The sequence below is a fragment of the Ursus arctos genome, unplaced genomic scaffold, assembly GCF_023065955.2.
Source record: "Ursus arctos isolate Adak ecotype North America unplaced genomic scaffold, UrsArc2.0 scaffold_5, whole genome shotgun sequence".
Lineage (NCBI taxonomy): Eukaryota > Metazoa > Chordata > Mammalia > Carnivora > Ursidae > Ursus > Ursus arctos.
The window spans coordinates 36,184,085-36,196,907 of NW_026623067.1; the positions used below are offsets into that span (position 1 = coordinate 36,184,085).

Genomic DNA, 12,823 nt, shown 5'->3' on the forward strand with positions numbered 1-12,823 from the left:
CAGTACTTCCAAAGTATCTTCTTTTACTACCCTTAATTTTGTTCATCCTCAACTTGATGCCCTGCCCCCCATCATCTCTGATGCAGGTTGGAGGTGGATGGGGCAGCCTTTCATAAAGAGCTTGCAGAATACCAAACTAGGAGGGAGGATTCTGTTACTGTTCAAAAGGCTAGACAGAGTTACCTGAAATTAGGTTTATGCAATTGACCTTAGGGTCAGATGCCATTACCAGATGGGACAAAGTCCAAGATCTGAACATACTGAGACATTAAAGCAGCCTCTATCACAGAGAACAGAATAACTCACATGTCCCAGAAAAAATTTCCAGCAGAAAGTTTACAAAGGTTCATTTTAGTATTTTATCCTCAACAGCACTACGACTAGTAATTCACAGCAAAAATGTATATACCTGGTGTATTACTTTTTCTACAATTACAGGCATTTATTTTGTTTTAAAAAGAAAAATTATAGGAGCACCTGGGTGGCTTAGTTGGTTAAGTGCCCCTCTTGATTTCAGCTCAGATCATGATCTCAGGGTTGTGAGATCAAGCCCCATCTCGGGCTCCAGGGTGGTGTGGAGCCTGCTAAGGTTTTCTCTCTCTCCCTCTGCCCCCTGCTCTAAAAAAAAAAAAATTTTTTTTTAAATTTAAAAAATTATAAAAACTTCACAAAGTTAACCTAGTGGAATGTCACACCAGGGAGCAGTAGAAGCTGGAAACTTTCTCTAGTATTCTTACATCAAGGCAAAGCCTAGAGATATCAGTCACAACCAGCTTTAGGGACCAGTGTTCTACATGGGATTCTATAAATGAGACAGTGCACCTAACGTTTCTTTACCACAATCCAAATACTTTTTTCAAATAAAACAAAAGCCACTGCTTTGCTGTTACTGTTCTAATATACAAAATGTGCTTCTGGGGAAGGATTTAAAAGCAAATTATTTCCCTCACCAGTGATACTCATTAAGAGTAAATATGTTTGGAACCCAAGTTCTTCCTTGGGTAGATTTGCAAAAAAGCATGCCTCTTTTCCTTTTATCTTTGCTCCTGGGTCTAGCACACCTCCCTCTAGTAAAATGCAAACTTCCCTGGACAAGAGTCCTCCTTTCATAAGGGAATGGGAGATGTTTCTACCTAGCAGAAGAAATACTAATCAAAGAGCAAAGCAGTGTGGTATAACAGGATCACAGGCTCTGAAACCAGAGAAGTAGGAACAGAAAATCTAGCACTGCCCCTTACTCGGCTGACCTTTCTGTATTTCAATTTCTTCATCCACGAAATGGTCACAGTAGTTTCCTCATAGAGCTGTTGTGAGGAGTCAAAATGTATGCTATTCAACTAATCTTCAGAAAACTAGTTTTATTACTTCATTAAAACACACCTCAGTCATGAACCTCTAACCTGCCTTTCCTGAGGCTCCTCCTTGCTTAAGTGGAGTCATCAAGGCCAGAAGATGCCAGAGAATGGGGGTAGCCGCGAAAGGAAGAAAATTTTTTTAGTAAAAAGCTAAAAATATCCAGAGGTATTAAGGAATTACTGTTTGGGGATCAGCACATTTTCATTACTTGCAAACTAAAGTTTATTTAGGTTGAAAGGCAAACTTTTGGGACTGTCTTCAGCTCTGTCACGCCAACTTTACGAACAAGGCACGCATGCACAAACGCTCTGCGCTATTTCAATACCCTGACAGCTCACCAACCATCAACTAACACAAAGCTCTTGGATCTAATTTTAGGCTAACTGGCTTTCAATCAAGAATGAATTTCAATTACAATTTCAAAACTGTAGATCAGTTACAGCTTCACTTCACCACTGTATCAAAGATACCGTATCAGCCAAATACTACTATTGCCCTAGGTAACATTCTACAATACTTGCCTCCCCTAGGAAATCTGCCCAAGCAGATACACAATTTCTGTTTTGGTTTTTGACAATGTCCAACACCTCATTCAAGCCCCTAATTATCTGCTTACACCATGTCCCGCTTCAACATGTGTTATTCTGTACTTGCGTACATGGTTCTGGAAATGGTTCATATCAATCCATGGTTATGTGTCAGATCATGCTGTCATTGTATTACACATTTCTTCCAAATGTCCAGTGTCCAACTTACAGCAGACGTTTGATGGAGCTTGTAAGTTCATTGGTCAGGAGTAAAAACGCATTTGTGGGCTTCATTTTTCATATATCTAGATGTGAGTTTGGGGGAAAATCTAATTTGAAGGGCCCAAATTCGGTAGGGAAAAGACAATCTTTTGTTTTGACTAGGATCATTCTTCTAAAGGAGACCTCAGAGGATCAAATGAAAATGTGAAAACAGAAGAACACAGGCCCGATATCCCCGAGTTATCTGCACAAGAGGCAGTTGTTAGGCATCTGAAAATGTCAAGTCCTCTGAAATGGATAGAAGAATGATGACAAAAGGCAAAGCACACACTGGATGAAAACTTTGTGTCTGAAAATTGCTGTTAAAGATACAGAACTTGGAAGGTGGAAAAAAAAAAAAAGAACAAAGCAAACACATGAATACTTATAAGGCACCCATTACATATAAATTAAGTAGATGAAAGAGAAGGGCTGGATTAAAGCACAGTAAATGTGATCAGTGTACAATGTATAAGAATCACACGTTTTCATCTTTGTATCTATGAGAATGATAATAAAATTATGGCTCTTAAACTCAATTATGTTTAGGGGGAGGTGAGAAAAAAGCAAAAAATAAAATTACTTAATTTTCATTCATTTATATTCAAAGAAGGAAAAGGTATCTGTTCACAGAGTGACAAAAATAAGAAAAAAGGGAAGTTTCCATCTTAACAGACAGCAGGCAAGGGTTTAAAGTGTGTCCACCCAGTGGTTTAAGAAAAAGTTGTTACCAAAGGGAGCCTTCATGCTCTTTGAGGAAAGTGCCCACAAGAAACCTAATTTTCCAACTTGTTGGAAAAAAGAACCTTGAACTTCTCTAATCCCTTCTCCCCCTCATTAAGATAAGGGGCTATTGAAGAATTAAAAGATACCTACAGAATGTACCCTATGAGAAGATTCTATCGATTCTGAGATCCCTAGAGAATTCACTGGACTCTGAAGAAATTTCTGCTCTACACGTTCTCAGCTGGACAGTTCCAGCTACTGGTCTAGGGAAAAGATGCAAATTCTTCCTTCTGAACCTTCAAATTGGATCTAAGACCATTCAACCTTGCTGCCAAGCTTATTTTAAGTTTTCTTACAACAGAACTTCCAGCACAAGGGGCCACAATAGGCACACCCTTAACCCCAAGCTCTAAGAAAAAGGGCCCTCTGCTAAAAGGGTCCAACTGGTCTGTGTGTGTGTGTGTGTGTGTGGGGGGTAAGATGGACACACCTATATAACCCACACGGCATTTGGCCTTAAATGTTATTCTAATTAGGTACTCGTGCTTACCTAGGAGTGTGTCCACAGTAAGCCTTCCTTTCCTGGAAGGGTAAGTATATCTGCTATTACAATGAGAAGTCTGTCAAGAGTTGAAATTCAAAGACAGTAATTGTTCATTAGGTTCATAGTGCATAGAACATTATTCCTGAATACAGCGGCTGTTAGAACTAGTTCTGGGTTGAGGAAGGCAACATACGACACTTGGGAGTTGCCTCAAGGACACCATCACACCCCATCAAATATATTTTTTCCCCTGCTTCCCCCTATCTTTCTCTCTTCATGGCTCAGACCTATTGGTGGCATCTGTATCATGACCTCTTAGTGAGATGCCACCAAAACCTCTGTCTGTAGTTGTACTCTGGTCTACATTCATCTCAAGAAATTAAAAATATTCTAATTCTTGACTTTTCTTGGGGGTGGGCGGTTTTGTGCATAAGAGAATGAAAAAAACACTCTTTAAAAGCCCGAATATTCTGGTATCACTTTAGTTATAAGCAGCCCTTAAATATATAGAGAACTAAGTAAAAATTAAAGTACCTAAAACTCATGGCTTTGAGAACATTCCATGTATCATTTAGGTGAATGTTCTATTAACCAACAGCTTTCACTTGGGGAAGGTATTCAGACACATTTAATACACTTTAATTGATTCAAATCATATTAATAGCCTATCCATATTATTTGTCTATAAGGTTAAAAGAACCTATTCAACAATCTCACAAAATTATTCTTTTTTCTTTTTTTTTTAAGTAGGCTCCCCACTGGGGCACAGAGCCCTACACGGGGCCTCAACTCATGACCCTGAGATCAAGAGTTGTACACTTAACCAACTGAGCCACCCAGGCGCCCCCCCCCAAAATTACTTTTAATCCAACATAATGTGAGGAATTTTGTGGAGATAAAAAAAAAATGGTTATGTGGTATAAGAAATGTATTTGGTCTTTGTCCGTGGCTTTTGACAAAGCTTCTAAAGCCCTTAGAATTTTCTGGGTGATGGGTTTCGTTATTCAGAAGGAATCTCTGTGGAGTTCAACTGAATTTATGATAATAAACTGACTTAGGGTGGGGCCACTGGGGTCACCAGAAAGACCAGATAACCGAGGGCTCAAACTTTCAGCTCCATCCACAGACCTCTGGGAAAGGTTTGCGGTGTGGAAGGAGGGAGAGTCTGCAAATTAAATTCTATAAAGTTTTGAATAAGATTTAATGAACTTCTGAGTTGGTAAACCCAGGAAGTATGCCCCAGTTCCACAGGAACGGAAGCTCCTGTTCTCAGATGCTTCTGGATCTCACTCTATGTTACTCTTCATTTGGATCCTTTATAAAAAAGACAGCGTAAGTAAAGTGTTTCCCTAAGTTCTGTGGGCCATTCTAGGAAATTATTAAATCCCCAATTTAAAGCCTGTAGGTCAGAAATAGGGGAGGCCCAGACTTATCACAAATGGAGGCAGTCCGGTGGGACCGAACACTTTATAGGATCATATGCTAACTTTATGTACTGACAGAATTAGATTAAATTGTAGGACACCCAGCTGTTGTCAGCTAAGAACTAGAGAACTGCTTGATGTGAGCCCCCCCGCCTCCCATCTGGTATCAGAACTACTTAGAGAAGAGCAGAAAAACTATATATTTCAGGGGAGTTTGAAAGGCAGTCATGTATAGCTAGGTTATTATTTCCTTCAAAGTCAAAATATCTACATGTTCTTTTTAACTAAACAGTTAAGATTTAAAATGCCCAAAGAAAGAAGACCCAAATAAAGTTTACAAACTGTGCAGATCTTCAAAGATGGGTTATCTGACTAAGCCTTCATTATTTCTGAAATATACGAGGTTCCCTGGTCAAGTGTAAGTCAAAAAATATTCTATCACCCACAGATGCAACTTAGCCCAAATTAACCTTATCTGTTTGTCACATTTACCACTGTCCTTGGCTAGAACAGGCTCTGGCAATGATTTTATTACCTGAAAACTATAAATCTTCCAGCCTTATATCTGGGGCTACTTCTTGCTGGTTCAGAAAACATTAGTAGGAAAAAAACAACCAAAATCTCCCACTCACCATTCTTGTAAAATATATTCACCTGCTTTAGTTCCTTATCCAGAATACCTACAACCACAGTTCCATTCACAGAGCTCTAGTTCCAATTCTGGCCTATGTACAATTTGTCCTCATTAAGCCAATGGTGGAGAATGTACCAGGAGCAATCATAAACCAGGAAGAACTTCCACTAACTTTAAGTACAACTTATATATACCAAAAGAATTGGAGGATTATTTTATTAACACACAAAGAAACTAATATTCAACCAGACTTATATGAAATAGGTATGTTCCACAGACTTAAATTTAAGTCACAAGTGTAACACTTCTTTCAACTCAGAAAATTAAGTTATGATGTGGGCTACAGAAAGACTCCACCAAGTTCCCTATTTTAGCCATTCTGGCTCTTTTAAATGCTCTCTTCCACAGACAGGACAACATTAAGATAATCTGTTATAGGGGCACCCTGGTTGGCTCAGTTGGTCGAGCATCTGACTCTTGGTTTCAGCTCAGGTCATGATCTCAGGATTGTGAGACCTAGCTGAGCCCCACGTTAGGCTCCGCAGTCAGTAGCTGAGTTTGCTTCTCTCTCTATATATAAGTAAGTAAAATTTTAAAATAAAATAGTCTGTTATTGCTTAGATTACAATTTGAGTCATTCCAGCCTTGTATTTTTGGAAAACATAAAATATATTCATTGCACTGTGTAATACACTGGTTTAAGCCCCGGGCTCTGCTACAGTTCACATACCAAGTTATTTAACCTCTCAACCTCAGGTGCCTTAGCTATCAAAAGGCGGCAATACTTCTTGTGAGGATTAAATCAAAGAGTGTATTGCTTAACATAGTGTCTATAATATACTAAGCACCCAATAATTACTGTGCTTAGAAACTTCACTCTGTTCAGATGTACTTAATTACTGAGTCCATTTTGCACTGGTTCCCTTTTAAAGCTACATTTGGGTGATACTATTAAGAGATAATCATGACTGACTGACTCTCAATTTCAAAATCACTCTTATCCCAGCATACCTTATAGTTACTGTTAAAAACAAACCAATCTGATTTTCATGCCCAGAATTCTACACTGCTGGGAGGGCAAAAACCAAAACCAAACAAACCAAAACAAACCAAAACCACCCAAACAAAAAAACCCTTTATTTGAAAATTCTATTAATTTATCACTAAGTTTCACTGTCTAGTGATAATAACTATGCTTGAACACATCAGTTTTCTCCTTAAACCCAAAGGCTACCCCCAAACACCAGCACACAGATTTATTTTGTCATCCAGTTTGTCTTTAAAGATCATTACATTTCTCCTTAAAATATCTTAGCATTAGGTAAAGAAAATATTTCTCATGATACACTATGATAATCTGAGTCTGACTTTAATACAATTCAGCCATGCACATACAATCTCCCTATTTCCTAAAAGAAATTGGTATGTACTGGGAAACTTCTGAGCCAAACTGAATACAGTTATGGCTCCTTACTGATACCCAGAGATGGCAGAGATCTAAAATTTTCATGGGATCAAGATTCAACCAAATCCTGAATAAAAGCAAAGTAGGACATGATAATTAACCATATTATTTGTTTAAATGAAGACTACTCCCAGCTATTTTAGACAGCTTAATCACTGTCTAAAATGTCCCAACTAACCCCATCACTTACAAGAAAAGTTGTGCGTAAGAACCTCATTTTTAGCGTGCTTTAAACTTTACTGAATTTTGCTAATCAAAGGGATAAAGCCTCTAAAAGGTTTAAAGGGGAGCTTAAAAAGTTTCAACTAGCTAGGTAACATGGCTAGGAACAAATCTGAGAATAAGCTTCCTTCATCAAACACCAGAAGGGAATGCTGTTACTACACACAGTGTTACTTTTAACGTTACTACAGACAATAGGCAAATTATAGTCATAAATTCCCATTTTTAGACTTTCAGAGCATATAATGTATCCAGATTTTAATGTGTGAAACTGCCCCCAAAATAAAGTGACAAGAGAACAAATCTACAGGTCACATCCAACTTTAAACACTGCAACAACAATCCATAAAAGCTATACTCAATCGAAAGTAACACAACAGAAGATCCCAATGAAGCGAATCTAATTCCTGGTAGCGCATCATACATAACGGGTCATGACCTGTACTACCCCTCCTGTATAACATGCTCACACTTGGGAGAATAATTATTCAGTCTACCATGTGGCAAAAAACCATCTGTGTTCAAGTTCCTGTAAGACTGTTAAATACGTCTGAATATTTTATTAAATTAAAAGAAACAAACAAATAAAAAATAAGCTGCCACCTTCAATTTGTACAAGGGAAAGAGTCAGCAAAAGCCCAAGTCACTGAACTGAGAGCCATACTTTCAGAAGCTTCATTTCAAGCAGAACTGTCACTAATTTAGTAAGAACAAAACACAATGGCAAAACCAATCTACTAACTCTGGGCCTTTGACATAACTAAGCACACCTTATTTCACAACAATTAAAAGCTTGATTAATTCTATCACTGCAATGCAAATCAACCAATCAAGGACAAACCTGGGCTGGAAACCAGATTGTCCCCTGTGTTGAAAACAAACTTTCCACATGGCCTGGAGCAAGGAACTCTGCTATTCTAAGAATGCTCAGACATACAAATATGTAATGTTCCAAACGCCCTTTTTTGGGGGGGCACTTCCTGTAAGCAAAAAGTTCCTATAACTGGGAAAGGAACAAAATAAATAAAATGGGAATGCCCCTGACACCCTTCTCCAAACGAATATTTTTTAACTTAAAAAAAAAAAAAAAAAGCATATACAGCCAGTTTCAATCTAACTTTCCCATAGTGCACACCCACAAAATCTACAAAAGGAGACCCAAAGCCCACCTAATTCAGTTCTAAATTTCAACAAGCTACTATTAGTACATCAGTCACCTCTATCCCTGAAGTTCCAGAGAGAGAGACCTAAAAGGACCCCGTAGTTAACAGTTCACATCAACGGCCCCATAACCCAGTTTTTCCTGGATATACAGATGCGGATTCGCCAACCAAAGTCTCCTCTCTACCCCACCCCGCACACGTTGGCATTTTCATTTCATAGGTGGGTACTTCAACAGCTAACACCAGGAAGCTCCGGGTGGAGGAGCTTAATTAGAGGACTTGGAGAAGTCATCTCGGGAAAAGTGGAAGACCCAGAGATACCAGGGAAAGTCAGAAAGAGGTTGTCCCTGACCACCTCTCCTTCCTGTCCCATCCAAACTTCACCGACCCGGGTCTCAGAAGACCGAAGAGGGGGAGGCCATTTTAATGAGACCTGGCTGAGAAACATGAAGGAAGAGAGGAAACCAGGGAAGGGCGTTCGGAAAGGAAGGCCAAGCCCTTTTCCCCAACAGCACCCGAACAGGGTGGCAGCACCTGGAGCTCGAAGAGGGAGGTGCTGGATTCAAGGGCCTAGGAGAGATTCAAAAGTAGCAATGGCCTTCCACGAGAGAGTCAAGTGGTCCGAGCCCCGGGAGAGGGGCCCCTTGCCCCGAAGCAGGGGAAGGACCCCTTCTTCGGCCAACCGCGCAGACCCTCGCCCCTGGGTCGGGGGCTACTACCCAGAGATCCAGAAGGCGGGAGTTGACTAGTGTCTGGTTCTCCTCATCCGGCCATGCGGCGCGGGGGCGGCCATCCTGAGGGGTCCGGGAACCAAGAGGGCACGGGGGGGCCGGACGCGGCGCTCACCCGCGGGCCGCCTCCAAGCTCTTGATGAGCTTCTTGATCTTCCAGATCTCCACGTTCCTGTCGGCAGCACTGGGGTCGTCCGCCATCTTCTCGCCTCCTCCTCCCTAGAGCGGCCCGGCGGGGCCCGGAGACACCAAGACCACAGAGTTAGCGCCGCCGCTGGGGCAGAGCGGCCCCCTTCCTTGCCACCCCCAAGAGGCCCTCTTCTTCCCGCCCCGCGCGGCCCGCCGCGGCGGTCGCTGGCCTTTCCCTCCCTCCGCTTACCTAAGGGCCCAGTCCTGGGCGCAGCGGCTGCTCCTCCCCGGCGGCGGCTCCGCGGCGGCGGCTCTGACGTAGGACACCGGCTCCCTCTCTCCAGGCAGCTGCATGTGTTGCAATCCGCTCACATGGGGCCTGTGACATCACTTCCTCCGCCAGAGGCTGAGTGGAAGTCGGCGGGCGGAAGGGAGGGGGCCGGTGCGGAAGAGAGGAAGCTCTGCGCGCGCCGCGACTTGCCATTGGCTGTCCGCGCCGCGGCCTACAATGAGCTCGTTGATTGGTCGCAGCTGGGGCCGCGCTGCCTTGTGAGGTAGGACCAGGGGCGGGGAAGTACCGCCTTCTTTCCGGTCCGGATAGCCGAGTGGAGGAAGCGGGCGGAAGCCGGTGGCTCTCGCGAGAATTTATTCAGCAACCCGCCAGCCGCCGATAGGGGGTGTTTTTTAAAGGGCGAGGAGAGGTGGTCGTAGTCTTTTCCGCCCCTCTTCGGTGAATGGAATGGGCGTCTGAAAATCTAGGACGAGCGGCTAGACAATCGGGCCGGGACACACGATTTGAATTGCACCTGAGGAGTCTCAAAGAAACGCCTCAAGCTTCGTGGCTTCATAGCTGACAAAGTGCTCCGGCCGACGTGCGTCACTGTTGCGCGGACTAGTGTTCAAGCTCCCAGCCCGGGTGTCTGGATTAGGAAAATTTCCCCCGGTGTTCCGGGACCCCGCCACATGCAAGGGCAAAAGAGGCGCGTTACGTCTCGCCTCAGTGCTCACGTGGGTTCATTTTGGACCTGGAACTTTGTGGGGACGGGAGGGGAGAGCAGGGACTGCGGGACGTTGGAAACCTTCGGGTATCTGAGCCCACGAATGATTTCGTTTGAGCTTTTGAGAGTGGAGGTGGGGAGAGTGTGGAAGCAAAATGGGCAGCTATAGAAGTTAGAACTTTTAACGTTTTAAACTTTTATCTTTTTGAGTTAGAATTTTTAGTTGACTATGCCTCTCTTCACCTCAGTTGGATTTGTTCAAATATTTGGGCCCAAACTGTGCTAGATTCGGTTTTCCTGAGGATGCTGAGGTGAACTGGATGTAACCGTGCTTACCTTAGCGGAGCTTTCAGTTTTCGTTGGGTTTATAACCATTTGTGATTGTATACTTTTGTATAATAAAATAATCGCCTAAGTATGTAGGGTACCCTGGAATGCTGTGAGAGTGTAGTAAAGGAGGGCCTGATTTTGGAATGAGACCCAAAGAATGAGTAGGGGTTTGTCAGAAGAGAGCATAACACATTGGGGGGGAAAATGTGTGCTTAAAAAGCCAGTATGCTGGAACAACTTCAGGAATGGGTAAAGTAGCTTGAGGAGGAGGCAGAGGACATATCATTTAGGGCTATGAAAGCCAGGTTTAGGAGTTTGGCCTCTTTTAAGAACGATGGATGGCTTAAAGGGTTTATAGAGGGAGGGAAATGACATGAAGACGTACTTACGTTTTTAAGGACATGGTTCTGTTTGGATTGGAGAGAGCAAAAGTAGAAGCTTAGAGATCACTTTGGCTGCTGCATTCACGTGAGAGATAATTGTAGCTTAGACTAGAGTGATGATAGTGCAGCTGGAAGCTATTGATATGCAGGGGGTTAGAATGGTTAGGACTGAATGATGGATTGGAGGTGGAGAAAACAAGGATGTTCCCAGAATATGGAAATGGTTACATTTACTGAGATGGGGAAAATGAGGAGCAGGTTTTGAGGGATGACTGAAAATTTCCTCTTGGGCCTACTAAGTTTGAGACATGCTAGTGGTGATGTCAGAAGTTGTATTTGTGGGCTTTGAGTCCTTTTTGCATGTTATCTCAACTTTGCCCACACCTTCGAGAGGGGGGTATTATCCCCATTTCATAGATAGGGAAACTGAGGCAAAGAAAGGTGAAAGGGACTTTCTCAGAGTCACACAGCTCGTTTATGGCTTCCAGACTCCATGTTCAATGTCCAGTGCATTTTATCATGCAGCAGTCCCATTTCCTCTGTTGCCATAGGGTGAGGACACATTTCCTACAGGGTAAGTCTCTCCCCCAGCAAATGATTCCCAGGGTGGAATCTCTTCTTTAGGTACCATTTTGTAATTCATGGCATATGTTCATTCATTACATAGTATTTACTGTACTTCTGTGTGCCATTCACTGTACTAAACAGTGGACCTTCTTAAAGTAAATAATCATAAACTTACTGACTGGGTGTGTATCATGTCCCAAGCTTTTCCCTACTTCCTTTCCCTTGCCCCATTTCTACTTTCTTCACTTGATCTACCTCTCTTCATTTTTATGTTTATAGCGTTGCTTCAGGTCCATGTTTCATGGCTTTATAGGCTTTCTAGACCACCTCACAGGTTTGCTTTTATATGTGATTCAAACTAAAGTAAGATGGTGATCTCAGAATTGCTGTTTGTCAGCCTTTGAATCGTTCAGTCTTGATAATTACTGAGATATGTAACTTGTTTCTTAGAATATTCTGATCTGAGATAGTTTAAATGTAGCTCCCAAAGCTTACTTGCCTAGTTGCTGTAAATTCACCATCTCTGCATTTAGAATTGAAAACCAATGTCTTAGAGGCAAATCCTGGCATTGATTTCCAGCAGAAGAGATTTGAAAGGAATAGAACAGAGATGCTGTTTCCTTCAGCGAGGAGGAGGCTTTATAAATGCAACCATGACCATCAGTGTCCAGGAAGAACCTCCTGTGACATAATAGTGATACAGATTTTTTCACAATGACATAGGATGCGGGTAGAATATATAACCTCTCTTGGCACAGGTTGTCCTTTTCTGAAAAATGAAGGATTTGTACTTGACCTCAGAACTTCTCCAGGTCTAATGTTAGATTAATAAAGTTAAATATTGGGGTATAGATAACATTCCTAGTTAATGGGTGGAGGTGGGGGAGGGAAGGAGGATTGTTTTGATGATGTTGAAAATTCTCGTAGCAACTTGAGAACAGTGCCATTAGGTACAGAATGAAATTATTGGTTGCTAATGTGCAGGCCAGTTTTAAGAGTAGCCAGGGTGAAGAAAGCAGGGGAGGAATGGTTGTGGAAAGATTTCCTAAGGGCTGTACCTTTGACTCTTTGGGAAGTCAGTGGGGTGGTTAGAGGAAGGATCTCTGGAGCTAGGCAGCCTTAGGGTTGAACCCTGACATTGCTCCTTATGTTGGGCACGTCACTTAAATCTTGCAGAATTTGTGTTTTTATCAATAAAATGGGGATACTGCCTATTTTGTGGGACTATTGTCTGATTAAATAACTTGTGTAAAGTGCCTGGTACCATTTACAGCACCCATGTCAATAGTGAATGCTAGTTCTCTTTTTAGTTTCTCCTAATTTGTTCTGTCCTCTTCCACTGTTTTCGGTACCCATCTGTTGA

The 12,823-nt window shown here is 42.2% G+C and overlaps 1 protein-coding gene and 1 long non-coding RNA gene across 2 annotated transcripts in view; one reads left to right on the plus strand and one right to left on the minus strand.

The window, feature by feature from the left end:
- Positions 1-8,245, plus strand: part of LOC123001520 (uncharacterized) — a 38,512-nt gene extending 30,267 nt beyond the window's left edge. The window contains exon 3 of the long non-coding RNA XR_006410507.3: positions 2,268-8,245. This is a non-coding gene — a long non-coding RNA (uncharacterized LOC123001520). The remainder of the gene's footprint in view (positions 1-2,267) is intronic.
- Positions 1-9,599, minus strand: part of ETF1 (eukaryotic translation termination factor 1) — a 29,206-nt gene extending 19,607 nt beyond the window's left edge. Inside the window, exons 1-2 of the mRNA XM_026508083.4 lie at positions 9,433-9,599; positions 9,169-9,272 (exon numbers count right to left, since the gene is read on the minus strand). Of these exons, the coding sequence (XP_026363868.1) occupies positions 9,169-9,254 (86 nt within the window). The 5' untranslated portion in view covers positions 9,255-9,272; positions 9,433-9,599. The remainder of the gene's footprint in view (positions 1-9,168; positions 9,273-9,432) is intronic.
- Positions 9,600-12,823: the final 3,224 nt, after the last annotated feature.